General features: G+C 47.3%; 1 protein-coding gene across 1 annotated transcript in view; it reads right to left on the minus strand.

Annotated features, from left to right (window-relative positions):
- Window positions 1-539: 539 nt before the first annotated feature.
- ERICH6B (glutamate rich 6B) overlaps window positions 540-18480 on the minus strand; it is a 65170-nt gene continuing 47229 nt past the window's right edge. The window contains exons 9-14 of the mRNA XM_058670741.1: window positions 17634-17695; window positions 12569-12723; window positions 5792-5874; window positions 5475-5627; window positions 3674-3899; window positions 540-1227 (exon numbers count right to left, since the gene is read on the minus strand). Of these exons, the coding sequence (XP_058526724.1) occupies window positions 1012-1227; window positions 3674-3899; window positions 5475-5627; window positions 5792-5874; window positions 12569-12723; window positions 17634-17695 (895 nt within the window). The 3' untranslated portion in view covers window positions 540-1011. The remainder of the gene's footprint in view (window positions 1228-3673; window positions 3900-5474; window positions 5628-5791; window positions 5875-12568; window positions 12724-17633; window positions 17696-18480) is intronic.

The following is an 18480-nucleotide window of genomic DNA, read 5'->3' on the forward strand; positions in this document are numbered from 1 at the left end:
TACATGGCACCTGGTTGAGGATCATAAGACACTCAGCTGAGCAGGGCTGAGTCAGCTTCCAAGGGAAATGCAGTGCTGTGGCTTGGATGTCAGTTGGGGCTCATGTGAGGAAGGCTTGCTCTCCAGGCTGGTGCTGCTGGGAGGCTGTGGAACCACTGGGAAGTGAGACCTTAGGTCATGGAGGTGTGTCCATTGGGAGGAGGTCTTGTGTGACTTCTTGAGTTCCCAAGAGAGGGCTGCTCTAAAAGCCTGGGTTGGGCCATCCCAACCTCTCTTCTTTTTGGCTTACCACATGAGCTTTCCTGTTCTTGGCCATGCACTGGGCTGGGGCCAGGCCTGCACCAGGCCTTCTGCTCCTTTTGAGCCCACCGTGAGCTAATTTGTCTTCCTAAGTAGTTGGAAACAACCGAAAGCTAACACTCTCAGCTTTTCTTAAGCCATGGGTGAGAAGTACTTACCTGCAGTGACACACGTGGTTTCTATGGAGCAGATACCAGTCTGGGGTTTCTATATGCATTAACCAATTCAATACAGCCAACCATTGTGAGGCCTATTTTATGGATGCAGACACTGAAGCATACAGTTCCTTGCAAATCAGGCTGCAAGGGGTGGAAGAAGCTTTGAGCCCATACAGTCTGTGTCTTGAGTTAAGGCAAGAGTCCAAAGCTGCAAAACAGCCTTTCCAAAGCAGTGACTGCTGGGAGCAGCCTGGGCAGGTGTTGGCCACTGCCTGCTGCCCTGACCATGGGCTTCCAGTGCAGGCGGCTCCTAGCTGACTCTTCAAGGTCTTTTCCACGCCCAGACAAGGATTCTGTTAAGTGTCCCCCACCTCCAAAACCTAGCTTTATACTTCTTTTCAACCAAAGGAACTGTGACAGGTCTCCAATGACAAACCAATTCTTAGAAGACACAACCAGGTCCTTCAGAACTTTGCCTAGGGTTCTTGAGGACACACCTGTCCCCAGAGAGTTCAGGGACTTTGGCACACGGCCTGGGGCAATTCATTGATGGCTATAAATCCAGAAACGACCACACCTTCATCTTTGAATGGTCCTCTAGCAACTTCTTGGCGGCCTTTTTGAACTTTTTCAAATCATGGACTGCCAGGGAATTCAGGATTCTATTCATTTTTTTCAGAAGGGTCTGAATTTTCTGGGCCGTTGGGCCAGGCTGCACCTCCAGGATGGCTGTCTTCCCCATTTCACACAGAAGCTCTGGGCTGGTGAGCTGTGGGCATCCGGAGAGGGCCAGGTGAGGGCCAGGTGAGGGCCAGTGCTGCCCAGGCAGCAGCTTCCCTCTCTAGGCTCTGGGGTCCTGACCCAACCTTCCACCCCACCTGCCCTGCCCCCGAGACTTCAAGTGCAGATGTATTTTCCCAGCCCTGCCACCTGTGGCTTTTCTGATAGTTCCCTGGATACACTCATTTGACCTGGGTCTTGGCCACGTGGATGATGGAGACATGGGTGGACCAAGGCTGTAGCCTAGCCTGCGTCCAAACCAGAGACTAAGTGGACCAGCAGCGGGTCTGTAGCCTGGCGGGGCCTGCCTGCCAAAGATGATCTCCCTGGAGCAGTCAGGCTTTTCATGAAGCCCGCTTGTGAGTCCCACTCCCCTCCTTCCCCCACTCCCCTGCCTCTGCGACCCCAGAAATGTATGTGGATTCTGTTGGGAAGGAGCCGCCCACCCAGCAAGGTCACCTCAGTGCCAACATCTCCTGAGGAAAAAGGCTCCTGGGAGGGAATTAGTACCGGGTAATTGCAGCATGCTCTGTGTGTGGCACCCACCTTATGGACTGTCTGCAGAGCAAGGCTACCCAAGCCTTACAGCAATCTGCCCTCACCCTGCAGATAACTGTGAGCTCGGCAATGGGCAATGGGCAATGAAGGGTGTGTCCTTCCCAGCGCCCCTGCTTGCTCAGCCCTGGCTGGCCCTGCTCTGTCCGTGTCTATCACCAGCAATGGCTCCTTCCCTTTTGCTCAGCTGTACTGGGGCTGATTGGCTTTATTTAGATCCACCTTCCCCTGGCACAGCTTCTCCCCAATCCCTCTACCTTGCAGGAAGGCCCCCTGCCATTCAGGGGCGGGAGTCTGGGCCCTCAGGCCCTTTCTGGCTCCAGCTGTCACTGCTGTGGCAGGGTAGGAATGGGCCACTTTTGTGGAGTCTGCTGTTCTGGGAAATTGAGGGTGGGCAAGGACAGAGGAACATGGTTCTCCAGCTTGTGGAACAGTGCACCTCTCCAGGCAGGGTGAGCCAGGGGGACCAGCTAGCTGGCAGGCTTGTGTGGAAATTTCCTTGTTCTAGCACTGAAAGGCCTGCATGCCCAGCAAAGCCCCACTATCCTAGGTTGGTCACTCTACACTTAAGACATTCCCTTTCATCTCCCAAATACATTTGCCTGACTTCGTTTTGCAGCAGGCTGTTGTGGACTGCTTCCTCCTGCCGGCTGCCTCACCACCTGTCTCACCTCCCAGTGCTCTTGTTCCCAGAGGCAAACAGAGCCTTCCGTGGACCATGGTAAGGAACTGGAGCAAGAACAGGCTCTTCTCCAGGTCTCCCTGGGTTGGGGGAATGTACGATGCTAGGGATCCACTTTGCCTCTAGTCCCCAGGAAGAGTCTCTGGGGTCGGAACTCCAGGGGTCACCATTTGCAGTTGGCTGATTTGTATCTTCCCTGTACCTGGGCACTGGGACCTTATTTGGCCTTCGCCACTGTGACGAAGGCTTGATGAGATCCTACTGCCCTATGTGCAGGCACTGGTGAGCTTGGAAGGAAGAGAAGCTGAAGGGACACACAGAGACACAGGGAGGTTTTGTCAAGGCAGACAGCGCCCCCCAGTGACAGGCCCCGAGATAGAGCTTCCTCTCCATCCTGTAGAAGTCCTAACCAAATGGAAGGGAGATGAGATGGAGAGAGGGGCCACTACACAAGAAAGGCTTTACAATAAAGGCTTTTTAAAGGGACCTTGTGCAAGCTTTCCCAGCTCACTTCCTTTCCATGGCCTTTTTCTTCTAAAGAGGGCCCTCTTAGCTGTTTTCCCAGGAAGACACCCCTTTGCTCCTTTAATTCCTTGGCTAAGAATTGTTTCTTTGGTTTGTTTCTCTGCCTTGTGCTTTGTCACAGCAGAGAAGACAGAGTTCCTGTGTCTGAAGTGGCCATCACCGCCAGGAGCTGGAAGGGGTGGGCTCTTGGGGAATGGTGACCCCCTGACACCTTGGCTTCAGACGTTTTCCCTTCTGGGAGGGGACAGAGGATGCCTTTGTGTGTTTTGTGCCTTCCAGGTTATGATTATGTGTCATGGCAGCCCCAGGAAATGAATGCACCCTTGCAGCCATCTGCCGGCCCAGGGAAAGCACATCACATTCCCACACGACCCTGTGAGGGGCAGTGAGTGTGACTGGGAAGAGCCGAGGACTCATGCTCAGGTCTGGCTCTGCCTTCCTGCAGGGCTGCTTCAACTGCCAGGCAGGTGATGCCTATTGACATCTTGTTTGTCTCACAGCGAGCTTCCTTGATGATTTCAGCTTCCCATGATGTTTAGAAAGTTGCACAAAAGCATTTGTATGTGGGTAAGAATCAGGTAAGGGCAGACAGCTTCCAGAACATGGCCTAGAGGGCCATGGCATGAACCAGTCCAAGCTAGCAGTCACCTGGATGAAGGTGGGCGCAGCTTACCTTATACCTGGTGCCCAGATTAAGACAAATCCGCTTCTGTTCATGGACGAAGGTAAAGATGATGTTATCCTGTCTGTGAATTTGTACTTTGATGTACTGGTTGATTTTCAAGGTGATCGACTGGACCGGGGGTGTGTGCACGTGGATGCCCAAGTTCCACCAGTTCCAAGCCTTCGTGTGCTCGTCTTTGGGGAAGTAGTAGCCCAGGCTGCTGCTCAGGCTCAACCTAGATGGGGAGGGCGAGTCAGGGGGCACTCAGCCAGGGTGCAGCCCTTCTGCAGCAGAGACAGGTCCCTGCCCACAGAAAGGCATCTGGAGCAGGTGAGAGAAGCTCCAGCTGGGAGGGCCAGCCTGAGCTCCTAGGGTCCGCTTTCTTGTCCCCTCCCTTGCCACCATCTTCCCTTCCACTCCTCCCGTTTCTTCATCTCCTTCGTGCTTTGCATGCCCCTTGCTCTGCCCTGTAAAGACTTCACATTCTTCATGGTGTGGCTGCCACCTGCCGATCCAGTGGGGTCAGTTTCAATGTCTCCTTCTGATCAGCCCTGTTTGTTCTCCACAGACTCCTCATTTTTGCTTGCTAATTTCCATCATGTAATTCCCTCATATGTATAGGCAATTACAGTAAATTTGTTCTATAAAGTCACCAGTTCAGTAAATACAGTCCCTGCAATTCCTAAGGGATGTCTTCACCATATAGACAGAAGCCTCCCTGGCTCTCAGGCACCCAGTGGATGCCTGAAACTACAGTTAGAACTGAACTATGTATGTATGTATATGTTTTATCACACATACATGTGATATAAATTCTGTACATATGATACAACTTCCTGTATAAATTGGACACAGTAAGAGATCAGCAGTTATGAGTGACAGAACAATCACAATGATACAGTAACAAGTGTTATGTGAGACCTCTCTCTTTCAAAATGTCTTTCTCTATAGTAGTCACCCTCTTCTCCTTACCTGTGATTGATCACTGGTAACTGAAATAGCAGACAGTAAAGCCATGGCCAAGGGGGTCGTCTGCATACACTCAAGTGCTCTCACACATACACATGTCACAAAGATTTAAATCTTATACCCTAAAAGCAACCCTTCCTGGTAGATTGCTTAAGAATCAAATGACTGTGCTGAGGTAATCACTAATGGGTTTCAAACCTATTACCCTGGCCCATGGTAGAAGCTTCTCACTGCCTTGCTATTGCCCCCACCCGCTCCACCCATCTCCAAGCCCTGGTCCCTATTGTGTGAGGTTTGATATAAGAAGGCCTTGTCCTGTCTCCACTGGGCAGTACACACTGGATGCCCATTGCTGCCAGGTGCTGACCATCAGTACTTGCCTATGCTGTTCTCATGCCCTGGATTTGGTGGTCTGCGGCTGGGGGTGCTGGGCTCCCTTTTTGGGGAGATGATTATGGTAAGGGATACAGGTGGGTAAACTCCTCTCTACATTGAGGGCTGGGCTCTGTCCAGGGTGCTGAGGGTGTCAAGGATGGAGGACAGGATCTAAGATAATTCTCACTGGGTTTGACTCTAAAGAGGCTAGTAGGAGATGCAGTCAACAGGATGTAGCTGCTGTGACTCTGTCATGGGCTTCCCTCTCCCCTCACCACCCCAGGGAAGCAGGGGAATGAGGGGTGTTGTTGAGCCCTCTCTGAGTGCAGTGACCTGTGCCCGTCCCACATGGTACCCACTCTCTCATTTACAACATGTGGGGGGTCAGAGACAGGACTGGAAACCTGACTCAAGCCGTACTGCTTCTCCATGGCCAGGAGGTTTGGGACAGGTGCTTCACACTCACCACATCTCCCTGTTGTCATTGTAGAAGGTGGCATGGCCCGAGTTGTTCACAACAGCCCGAAGCCACATGTCCGTGCTATCTTCAAGAATGATGTATGTGAATTTGCTGCCTTGTGTGCATGAGATGAGCAGAGCTAGGTTTCCTGATGGGTAGCTGAGAGCTGGTTAAGGTACGAGCAATCCTTTGGGATCCCCTGGAGAAGGCAGAACCTTACCAAGGGACAGGCCCTCATCCAACCCCACTTTCTAGCCCCAAATCACAGAGATTTTAGCTATCAATTTATGTCAATAGGAACGTCCCAGTGCTCCAGTGGATACTGGATCTGGCCTGTCCCATCAGGAAAGAGAATCTGGAAGACTTTCTTGTTGGGGTAGAGAATTCTTCCATCCGCTTGATGTGCCTGGAGAGAAAAAACAAACCTATGGTTATGGTTTGAAGTCTGCTAAAGGAGCATGGTCCCTCAAGTCTTGTGTTAGTGATTAGTGGATGAATGCTAATGGTTGGTAGATTAAGGGTGGCAATTTGAACTGGTTATGACATCTAGCAAATGACCCTAGTGTGATGTGTGGATGAGGTCCTTTGGTCATCAGGGGTGTATTTCCTTGGAAGACAATTCTCAAGAGAGGATGGAATCTACCAGCCAGTTCTCTCTGTGACTTGGCTCAACATTTGGTTCTTCCAGCCTCACGTAAGAAGCTGAAATGAACCTTCCTTTCTCCTAAGTAGCTCCCCCACCCAGGTATTGTAGTGAAGCGCAGAACAGTACACCGAGGAGGGGTTTGGGCCTTGGGGTTGGGGGCAAGTGCAGTTCCTTGCAGTGTGGCGACTGTGGGGGGTGCCCCTGCCGGGTTGGACCCAGTGCTGGGGACTCATGCCAAAGACACTGCCGGAAGGCAGTGAAGAAGTCCTCGGCCTCCCAAGGCCGCTCTTCCCCAATTACCCCCCGCTCCACCTCACTGAGTTCCCCTATATTATTACTATAGTATAGTTCTTCATACACAGTCATATGTCCATTATTGTTGGCATGGACAATGGCAGAGAGTCCAGCATCTTATTGTTAAGATATATGTAAACAGTTTCATTGGAAGATCATCTTTGTCTGGAAGTAGAGATGCATGCTGCATTGCATCCTCACATTTGGATATGTTAGTCTCCATTTCACAGTTACTGTACATTCCCTTAAATGAAAAGCCACAAAACAAAATCAACAAGAAGAAAACAAAAGAAATCAACAACAGCATGAAGTTAAATAACATGCTACTGAATAGTTACTGTGTCTCTGAAGAAATGAAAATGAAAATCAAGAACCTTCTTGAAGAAAATGATGCTACTGCATGATCTATGAGTCACTGAAGAATTTAGTGAGAAAGAAAATGTTTTGAATAGATGAAACTAGCAAAAAAAGAGCCCAATGCGATAGCATAGTGGTTAAAATCCTCTCCTTGAGTGTCAGGATCCCATATAGGCACCAGTTCTAATCCCGGTGGCCCCGCTTCCCATCTAGCTTCCTGTGACCTGGGAAAGCAGTTGAAGATGGCCCAAAAAGCTTTGGGACCCTGCACCCACTTGGGAGACCTGTAGGAGGCTCATGGCTCTTGGCTTTGGACTGGCTCAGCTCCAATTGTGGTCACTTGGGGAGTGAACCATCAGATGGAAGATCTTCCTCTCTGTCTCTCCTCCTCTCTGTATATATACACCTTCCAATAAAAATAAATAAATAAATAAAAAGAAACTAACAAAAAAGAATCAAAATCCAAGAAACATAGTTTTTGCTGATCTTTGTTGGTGAGATGTCTCCTGTAGGCAACAAATAGATGGGTTTTGTTTTTTAATACAGTCTACTAATCTCTCATTTTTATATTTTATTTTAAATTTGGTGGTACAATTTCATATAGACAATCCAGTCTATTAATCTACGATGTTTAATTGATGAGTTTAAGCTGTTTATATTCAGGGTTAATAAAAATGGGTGGTAATTTGGTTCTGTCATTTTAGCAATGGGTTGTTCATTGATTTACCCTTCTGTTGTTATTTTACTGGGATGTTCTTCTCATTTGGCTTTGGTTTTGGTGGATGCTATTCCTTTTCTCTTTCAAGAGAACATCTTTAACTATCCTTGTAGGGCAGGTTTGGAAGAGGCATATTCTTTCAACTTTTCTTTACTGTGGAAGAATTTTATTTCACTTTCAAAGACTAAGGAAAGCTTTGCTAGGTATGTTATCCTAGGCCAACAATTTTTTCTTTTAGAATCTGGAATATGTTTCTCCATTCTCTTCTTGCCTGTAGAGTGTCCTATGAGAGGTCTCCTGTGAGTTTGATTGGCATTCCTTTATATGTCAGTTGATATTTTTCATGTGCACATTCAAGAATCTTTTCCTTATGTTCGATGGAAGAGAGCTTGATTATCATGTGTCTTGTTCAACCCCTTGTGCCCCTCCTGGATGTTGTTTCCCAATTTCTCTAGATTGGGGAAATTTTTCCTTATTATTTCATTAAATACATTTTTAAAAAGATTTATTTATTTATTTATTTTATTACAAAGTCAGATATACAGAGAGGAGGAGAGACAGAGAGGAAGATCTTCCGTCCAATGATTCACTCCCCAAGTGACCGCAACGGCCGGTGCTGTGCTGATCCGAAGTCGGGAACCAGGAACCTCTTCCGAGTCTCCCACGTGGGTGCAGGGTCCCAAGGCTTAGGGCCATCCTTGACTGCTTTCCCAGGCCACAAGCAGGGAGCTGGATGGGAAGTGGGGCTGCCAGGATTAGAATCAGCACCTATATGGGATCCCGGGGCGTTCAAGGTGAGGACTTTAGCTCCTAGGCCACGCAGCCGGGCCCACATTAAATACATTTTTAAACCCAGCTTCTCTTTCTGCACCTTCTGGAGCTCTCATAACTTATACTTGGCCTTTAATTCCCATAGCTGTTATATTTGGTGTTTCAGTTCTTGAATACTTTTTTTTGGCCTGATGCAGCTCTGCTTCCAGCTTTTTGTTTTCCCCTGGTGACAGGAAATATCTTCTAATTTTGAGATTCTTTCTTCTGCCTCCTTCATTCTATTTTGGAGACTCACCACTCTACTTTTAATTTGCTGTATTCTTCATTTCTGATATATCAGCTTTCATTTTATTTCCTGTGTGACATATTCCTTGAATTCCTTGAATGCCTGCTTTATGTGCTTCTCATTGTTGATAAGTTTTAAAAGAAGTGTTTTGAATTCTGTATCCCCCATTTTCTTGATGTCTTCCTCAGTTAATTCTGAGTTAATTCTGAGGATTTTTCTCATTTGCAGGATAGTCTACAGTAATATTCATTGTGCCTCTGTCCTTTTAGCTGTTGGTCATTGTACTTCTGGTTATCAGATTTTTCTCCTTGGGACAGGTTTCTAAGCTGTGTCACCCACAGGTATACAGTTCAATTTTACTTATTGCAGTTTGCATATGGCTCTTTGTTTGCAGTCACTAGTGCCACTCCCTCCAGCAGGTTCAAGGTCTGGACACATATGTTAGATTTCCCCCATGACCTCTGTATCCCCAGCTCCTGGCTCTCCAGCCTCCACCTCCTGTGATACTGTGCTGAAGTTGCACTATTGACTGTACAACCTTTCTCCCACTTCCTGTTGGAGTAGGTCCCAGGATTAGGGAGACACCAAGTGTCCTATATAGCTAGTTTGTTGGTGGTACTATTCCTGCCTGAACCTGTTGGCCGTTAGGTGTGAGTGCCATATGGACCTATTTTGACCCGTACAATGCCATAGTTGGTATTAGTTTCCTGTGGGTCCAGTGCAATGCCTTGAGCTCAGTGAGTTCAACTCCAGCTCAGTGCATGCACAGTTCACTGTTGTTCCTGCAATCTTAAAATCCTGGCCACACTGTAAGAAATGGTGCCTGATGTGCCACTACTAGAGTTCTTGATCTGCTGGCTGTCAGGTCTGAGGGCTACCTGGTTGTATCTTGGGTGGAGCCTGTAGGATGCCACATTTTTGCAGTTCACTGAGCCTGAAATGAGTTCACTCCCAGCTCAGTGCATGTGCAGTCCTGTCCATAACCCTTGCCTCCCTACACAAGATGGCACCTGATTTGTCTCTAGGGATGAACTGGGCTGTGAAATCCACCCTGTTCCAGTACCACCTGTCTGGGACCTGCCATTCTATCTCTGCTCTGATCAAATGAAACAGACCAGCAGGATGAGCAGTTCTTTGTCTGGGTTTGCTTTCTGAGCTGCCAGTGAACGTTCGTTCCCTCCTTGTTGCTAATGGAGTTTTGGCTGCTAGTGGAGTTCAGATTGTCATTCGCTGAATGCTGGTGGGGTATCAGTCACTGCAACACCATACCATTATGTCTGCTGCTTTCCTGTGTCTGTCAGTCTCCAGGTGCCCTTCTGCTGTTGTTCTGTCCTCTTATATTTTCTGGGATGTGTCCTCTCTGCTTCACACTGGATAATATTTCTCCATCTGTTTAAATGAGTCTTTACCCTATTCTGCCATCTTGATTCTCTCCTCACTCACTCTTTAAAAATTATCTTATTTTAATAACCTTTACATAGTTGATTAGGACACAAGAGGTCAAGTACTATAGGAAAGTGGATAAGACCATTGTTTCCACATTCTCTCTATTTTTCTATATCTGGAGTAAGGAGGGATGATAAAGGGAGAAGTCCCACCCAGCCTCCCATCCATCCCAGGGTCTCAGATGTGGGACATGCTCCTAAGGCATTGCTCAAGTGGTTTTGATAGTTCAACAGTTCTGAGTTTCTGCCAATCTTGCCATTCCAAGCATGATGAAATCTCTCCAGAATGCACTGTCTGGCATAGTCCACCTTAGAGTCCCTGTTTGCCCAGATTTTCACTGCCAGCACACGGCTGGGGTAGATGATCAATATGTTCTGTCCTCTGTCCTCCGTTGTGGTACCAGGTGTCCTCTGCAGGTTCCGATGGACTGCTATATCCCCCATGTGCACCTGGATATGCTGTCAACTGCTCCATCTGAGCCTCTGAGAATGCTCAGCTTTGACACATGCACTCCATTGACAGACCGTAGCACCTGCACTTCTCTTCATGGTTGGGCTTCTGAGATCAACAGTTCAGTTGGAGTGATCCCCAAGGAAACTTCTTCTGAGGTGATCCCAGACCTAATTCTTGTGCGTGCTTGCCAGTACAGGGTCCAGCACTATCTGTCGCACCAATCAGCTTATGTACATGCTGGTCATTACAATTGCTGGGTCAATTATTTTTCATGTCTTCCACATGAACCAATGGATGTTGCAGTCCAGCCTGATCCTACCCACTTCACACTTGGCTCTCATGCAAACCAGGGGGAGCTGCAACCTAGTCGGAGAGACCCGCAATAACCCCCACCAGATCTGTCCCACTTTAGTTTCCATGTTTGACAGTAGTTACCCCAGACTAGTCCAGACTGTCCCACATCCCATTCAGCTCTCATATGTTTCAATGGGCATTGAAACCTAGTTCAACCCAACCAGCCCCACTAGCCAGCCCACAACATGCTGGTGGGTACTGTTTGGTCCAGCCTTGCCTGCCCCAGTCCTGGTTTTCATGCTGTCCAGGTGGAGTGATAACCCAAGAGGGAGGTGCCTACTATTTCCCTACTAGGCCTCTCCCACTTCTGGATCATGCACTTCCCAGTGGTTCTGTGGTTTAACTTGACACAATTAGCCCCCAGTGCCAGCATCTGCTGGCTGATGCTGCAGCAAAGCCCCACCAACCCTCACCCACTCTGATTTATGCTTGCAGTAGTAGGAAAATGAGCCCAGCTTGGCTTTTCCTTGAACTAGCTCACATGAGGCCCACAGGTGTTGTAGCCCTGCCTGCTTGGGCTGGTCTGCCCCCATTTCAACTCATGGTCTCCGGTGGGAGTGGCAATCTAGCAGGGGGCCCTCCACATTCCCCCTACCAGTTTTGCCCCTTCCCTCCCTGGTTCTCACGTGTGCTGGTTGGGTGCTGTGGCCCAGTCTGGCCCAGTCTGCCTCACGTTGGCTTTTGCCAGTGGGTGTTGTAGCCTGGCCTGGCCTGGCCCATCTTCAATTCCAGCTCAGGCTGGTGGGGGTTACAGCCTAGCCCAGCTCGGCCAGCACTCAGTCCTAGCCGTAATGTGTACTGGTATGTGTTGCGACTGAACCTGGCCTGACCCACACTCTATTCTGTTGCTCAGATTCATCAGCTGGCTATGTAAACTAGCTCAGCCTGGTCAGCCCCTGATCTGTGCCAAATGTATGCCAGTGGGTCCCTGGCCTGGTCTGGGCTGCTCCCTATCATGGCTGTTGCACTTACCTGCATGGACTATGTCCTGACAGACAAATTTCCCAAGCTCCTCCATCAGAACCTCTCCCAATGCCAGATCTCGCACATACTGGTGGGTCCATGGGCCAGCTCTATTTAGTCTAACTCTTGTCCTGGCAGGAACAGTGGCCTTTCCTGACTGGCCTTTAACCTATTCTGGTTATTATTGTTGGATGTTTCAGCTCAGTCAAAGCTTGTCCATATCCAGACATAGCTCACACATGGCTCAGTAGGGGCAGAGACCTAGTCTAGTCCATCCTACACCTACCACGGTCCTCTAGAGCACCAGATGGTGCTGGAGTCTATCCCAGCTTGGTGTGTCCAGTCCCAGTCCACACTTGTGCCAAGGGGGACTGCAGCCATGCCCAGAGCAGAACACAGCCCCCACTCCAGCCCCTGCATTCACCTGCGGGAACCCCAACCTAGCCAGGGTGTCCTCTTAGCTCACCAAAAAGGCCTGTTCCCAGCCATAGATCACATGCATGCCATTGGTTGCTCTGACCCAGCTTGGCATAGCTCCTCACCTTTCTTGGCTTTGCCTTAGTTGCTGTAGCCTGGCATCCCTGGCTCATGCAAACAGGTGTAAGAGCCTAGCACAGCATGACCTGTGTTCCATTCTGATTTCTGTTCTTGCTTGTGAGCTAAGGTTTGCTTGGCCCTGCCTGCTCTGCCTCCTTCCATAATCAACCCACATATTAGTCAACTGTTGGAGCTACTTTGCCCAGCTTGCCTGACCCCCAGGCCTGGACCATGTGATCATCAGTAAGAAATACCAATGCATCCACCTCACTCACCTGTAACGTCTGTTTTATCCACTCTGTGTCAATTTCTGGTTTCTTAAGACGAACACGAACAGCAGGTTTTGTTGTGATTTCTCCCTTAGGCTCCTCGATTTTTGGTGGATTCGACAGACAGTATGTGAGCGTGGACATCTCTGATGCCTTCTGACCTGTTGATTGGTGGTTGAGCAAACACTGAGTCCAGTGTTTGAATTAAGTAAGATCCAGATGCTAAGGTGACTTTGAGGGCTTGGGAGAGGAACCATACCCTCCACCCCGTGTAAGGCAGGCTCCCAAGTAGTAAGAAAAGCACCACTTCTTAGAAGAAGTGAGAAATGTAAGGACTGAAATTCCAGCTGTTTTCTCATTCATTCAGCTCAGATGTATCAAGGGTCTAATGTATGCCAGCCCAGTGCTCTGTGCTAGATACAATGCCAAGGGCCACCTGGCACAGATATGTGAGAGGTGGGTAGCACAGGACTATTCCAGTGCTGCTGTGAGTGGATTGCTGATTGGACCAAATGTGTGGCTGAGGGTTGAAAAATTGAGGGTAAGGTGGGAGAAGTTAAAAAAAGATGCATTTTGCACCTTAAATATATGTTTTTACTGAAAACATTTATGTACGTTAAAAACAGGCTACTTTATTCATCAGAGTAGGGCAAGGTCTGGCATGGTGACTCAACAGTCTAATCCTCTGTCTGCAGCACCAGAATAACATAGGGTGCAGGTTTGGGTCCTGGCTCCCTCACTTCCAATCCAGTTCCCTGGGAAAGTATTTGGAGGATGGCTCAAGTTCTTGGGCCCCTGAGCCCATGTGAGAGACCCAAAGATGCTCCTGGCTTCTAGCTTCAGATTAGCTTAGCTTCAGTTGTTGGGGACATTTGTGGAGTGAACCAGCAGAAAAAAAGATTTCTTTTTGCCTCTCCTTCTCTCTGTAAATCTGCCTTTCAAACAAAAATAAATATGTCTTTAAAAAAACGCAGGGCATTATCATTCCTTTGAGTGCGGGCTGATGATTAGGGCAGTGGGATGATGTTACTCTCAAGTCACATCCATCAGTTATGGCTTATCCTCTTCAGTTTTGGCAGTTTCTAAACAGTTCGAATTTCGGAATCATAGTATCTTTTAAGAAAAAAAAATCTTACATTCTATATTCATTTGCATCTGTTTTGTCTACACTTGAAGTCAGTTATAGAAGCTATTTTCTTTTTTTGTTTTTAAGCATTCAACTTAGTGTTTCTTCTACCCCTGTCTTTGTCTATTTGTATAACAACTGAGGCTTAGAACCTGAATATATGAAGGGCACCAGAGGGCAAACCCTGTGCCCAGCATCTCTGTTTTTTTTTTTTAATCTGTTTTATTGTATTGTTGTCAGCATCTCAAGTGCCAAATCCAGTGGTGGGAGCTGTAAGGAGCAGAGACCAACCTTGGAGAGGCATCTCCAACGTGGGTCAGCCAGGATGTTCCTGGTGGGGAGGAAGAGTCCCGGCTCAGCAGGTCAGGTAGGCCATTGTGGCCACCACAGGTGTCTGCCATAAGAACTGAGAGTGTTGTAGGTAGGAGCAGCACATACAAAGGCCTTGTGGCAGGGGATGCTTGGTTCACTCAAGGAAGGAGCAAAAAGCCAATGCGATTGAGCCTTCTAAGCCACATGAAACATGCAGACATTTTCTGGGAGGCAATGGAGGCCAAGGAAGAGATTTTAAAATTTTGCATTGGAAATGTTAAGACTGAGAGACAAAAGGACAGGAATCAGGAAGACTAGAATTTCAGGGGAAAAGATGATGGTGAAAGCTTCCTATGTTTTGTAAAGTGGGGGGTAATGCTACCTACAGTGTTCTAAGTGTTTACTGCAAAGTAATGTATGCAAAGCGTTTGGCACCTGGTTGAAGTCTGACACAACTTTATCCTTCTCATAAAAGACCTTGTCATGTTGATGCTTCGTGATGCCAACTGTGATGTTCTGCTGGTCTCAGCAGAGTAGATGACTCTAAACAGGAATGGCTGCGTGCTATCAGGGGCCCAGCACACAGTGCCGAGGCAGGACCCCTCTCACTCTGGAATTAGTCACAATTTCCAGACAGCTTTAAACTTAGCATACCCACCTCCCAAATGTGGAGTCCATGTGACTCTGTAGGTCTGCATACACATGATGCTGGCCTCGGTTTGGAAAGAAGATTTTTCAGAAAACACAAAAATCGAGAAGAATGGACCAAAGACCGGAAGCAAATGAGTTTGCCTCACCATGGACTGTTGGAGAATTCTTTGGGACTTGCCACAATAAGAACATGAAAAATTAAGTATCACTGTATGAAGCACCGAAAGTATTCACGCTTTTCAGGCTTCAGTTGCCTAGAAGGAGCAGGGAGTAGGAAGGGCTGCTAGCAGAGTCCTCAGGGGGAATCTAGCCCTTTGTCTCATATCAAATTTGATGCTTCAATTAGAAGTCCTAGTCTGGCCATGTGACAGTATGGTATCCTCAAAAGGAACAAGAGTACCAGACTAGGCCCAAGGCGGTAGGTAGCTCAGCAGCTCAAGTCCCCGCCTTGCACGCTCCGAGATCCCATATGGGCACCGGTTCTAGTCCCGGTGGCCCTGCTTCCCATCAAGCTCCCTGCTTGTGGCCTGGGAAAGCAGTTAAGGATGGCCCAAAGCCTTGGGACCCTGCACCTGTGTGGGAGACCCGGAAAGAAGTTCCTGGCTCCTGGCTTTGGATTGGCTCGGCTCCAAGCCATTATGGCCACTTGGGGAGTAAATCATTGAATGGAAGGTCTTCCTCTCTCACCTCCTCTCTGCATATCTGACAATCAAAAAAGAGTATCAGACTTGCATGTACATATCCACCCATTGAGGGAACACGTTGTGGTGCCACAGACAGACCCAGGTATCTACAGCCGAGGGGAACAGAAACACACTGGAAGACGAGTGGCACAGTCAGTACAGCAGCTATCTGTTGCTGGGATTTGTTGTTGTTGTTGGAGGGGGAGAGGATTCAAACATCTTTATTTATTTATTTGTATGTTACCTGTTATTGTTATTTTCCACAATACAATTTTGTGGGTATAATGGAATCCCCTTCTCTTATTCTCCTAGTCTCCTTCCTCCTTCCCCATTCTTCTCCTTCCATTTCCTCCCATATTATTACATTAGCGTAGTCCTTCAGTAATAGTCACAAGTTAACATTCTGCTGTTTAAGTGTAGGTATTGGCAATGGTGGAAAATCTGGTATCATATTGTGAAGGCATATTTAACAGTTTCATTGGGAGTCCTCCTTTTATTCAAGAGATGCATACTGCAATGTATCTTCACTTCCTGATATGCTAATTTCCCTAATAGAGTTCATCTATGGGAATATATGTATATACATGTTTATCTATGTATCTATCTTGTATTTTGTATAGTTGTTGCCTTATATCGGGGGAACGTATGATATTTTCCTTTTGGGATTGACTTGTTTCATTGAGCATAATGGACTCCAGCTGGGATCATCTTATTGCAAATGGTAGGATTTCATTCTTTCTAATGGCTGGATAGTATTTCATGGAGTACATCTACCCCAGTTTCTTTATCCATGCATCTTTTAACAGACATGTGGGCTGTTTTCATGTCTTCACTATTGTGGGTTATGCTGCTTATAACTATAGCCTTGCAGGTCACTTTCTCATCATGCAGACTTCACTTCCTTTGTGTGAGTCTGAGTGTGGTGGGTCCACCCCAGGCAATTGGAAGTGGTCCTGTTCCCAAGGCTAAAGTTGGTGTGAGACCTAGACTCAGATACACATATCCTATTTTATTCAGCCGATATATCTGTGAGAAGCAGACTTTGGTTCATTTTCAAAGTAAGGCAAATACAAAATCATTAGCTAGCTAGTGTAACAGCTTGCAGGTGTGCAGAAAGTAACAAGTTTATGCACCTGGAAATTCCCAAAGCATTCAGGAAATGAGACATTAGGGGTGATTAACATAGCAAAATGCATATTAGTGGAAATAATAAAACTTGAGTGATATCTGGGAAGACTGTAGTCCTGTAGTACTTAGCCAATGAGGAAACGGGAAGGACATGTGTGTTGGTGAATAAGTACCTTGCTCCAGGGCGTGCCTTCCTATTACATATCTCATGTTGCAAGATCATTGATAACAAAACATCGTTCTTGCATGACCCTTAATAAAGTCTCGCTTTCACTGCACTTTCCAATTCTGAGTCCATTCTTGAGTGCACAGGTGAGGATATTTTCTACATGCCAACTTCTGGTTCTTCATTGAATATGCCAGGATAAACCCTGGGTTTGACTTGAAGATCTGGGGCCGGAATGTAGCTTTTCCATTTAATGGGGGCAGATATTTGGTCTGTCTTTGTCTTCCTTAGAAGCACCATATACTAACCGATTATGCCACTGGAGTGCCCTAGTTTTCTTTCTTATCTTTATTTCACAGGGAGTGACAATCTTTTGCAATCAGATAATGTATGTAAAAAGACCTAGCCTGCAGCTAGTGCTAACATCAGAGACATACACTGGTGCTGGGATGGAAGAGCTCTCTTGAGAGGGAAGCTGTGGCCATGATGGGTTAGCTCTGTGTCCTCTTGGCATCATCATTTCTATGCTACCTGAATCTAGTAATCTTAAAGTTGAATTTCTCAGCTTAGTAGCCAGATACCTTAGTCCTTTGACCAAAGCCTTCCATGGTTGCATTGATAACTTCTGTGACTGGCAAACTTCAACAAAGGGATTTCAAATGCTTCCAGTATCTTAGAGAAGACGCTGTTTCTTTTCCAAATTTTGCCTTAATATTGACTTCCCAAAGCACTCTCATTACTACTCCCAATCTGGAATAGATTCCCTCCTGTGGAGTCCCACAGTACCTCTTAGCCATTCTGTATGGTAATTCCCTACTTTCTTATCTTTCCCCAACAAGGTATAAGCCCGTTGAAGTCCTAGACTACGCTTTTCCTGTTCTGTAGTTTAATCACTCAGTAGGTCTTCCAGGGAGGTAACAGGCACTTCTGTCTTCCTTAAGAACACTGCAGGGGGTGAGAGGTAGCAGAGAAGCGCAAGCCGCAAAGTGATGGAGTGGTACCTACCTTCCCGTCTCTTCAGAATCCACAGGATTACATCTTTGTATTTTTCAAAATTTTTCTTCAACCTAGAAGGCAGGCAGATCATCTTTGTAAGCCAAGGTTGAACTCACACCTACACGGCAGGATACAAAGTATCTGGGGTCTTGCACCTGCTGAGTTCCTTACATTGGTGGGAAGCTGGGTTGTTCTGCTGCCTGACCCAGCCCTTCTTTCAGCCAAAGCCCAGGAATAAAGGAATGGCATGTGACACTCACCCAGTGCTTCCTACCTAGTCTGTACTTGACTTTCAAATCCAGGCACATGGTCTGACTCCAGAAACCTTTGACATAAATTCAAAACGGGTCACTTTGGGGGTTAGAGGCAGAGCCCAGGAACTCCAGTTGCAAGTTCTATGAGTTAAGTTCGTGCAGCTTAATTTTCTAAGGATTGTTCACATCCCAGTGAGGGTTACCTCTGGAAATGACTTGAAAAAACAAACAAACAAATGAACAAACAAAAAACCAAACCAAAACAAAACAAAAGAAACAAAAAACCAGCATTGTCTGTGAATGAGACAGAGCTGCTGTAAACCCCTTTGCCTTCAATAGGACACTTGCAAATAGGCTCAGTCACAACCATTTACCATGAAAGTCACACTAAGGCCCAGACTTTTGAAACGATCAAGCCACTCACTCTGCTCATGTCAATATACAAAATGTGTTAACCTGGCACTTGAAGGACGTGGGCTGTTTTACTTCCAAGGGCAGCTGTTTTGTGGTTCTCAGATCACAGCCCCTTTGAAAGGAAGGGCCCCAGCAAGATGGAGCTTTCCAGGCTTAATTGGATCTGAAAAGGAGCCCTTTGACACGAC

The sequence above is a fragment of the Ochotona princeps genome, chromosome 12, assembly GCF_030435755.1.
Source record: "Ochotona princeps isolate mOchPri1 chromosome 12, mOchPri1.hap1, whole genome shotgun sequence".
NCBI classification, from domain to species: Eukaryota; Metazoa; Chordata; class Mammalia; order Lagomorpha; family Ochotonidae; genus Ochotona; species Ochotona princeps.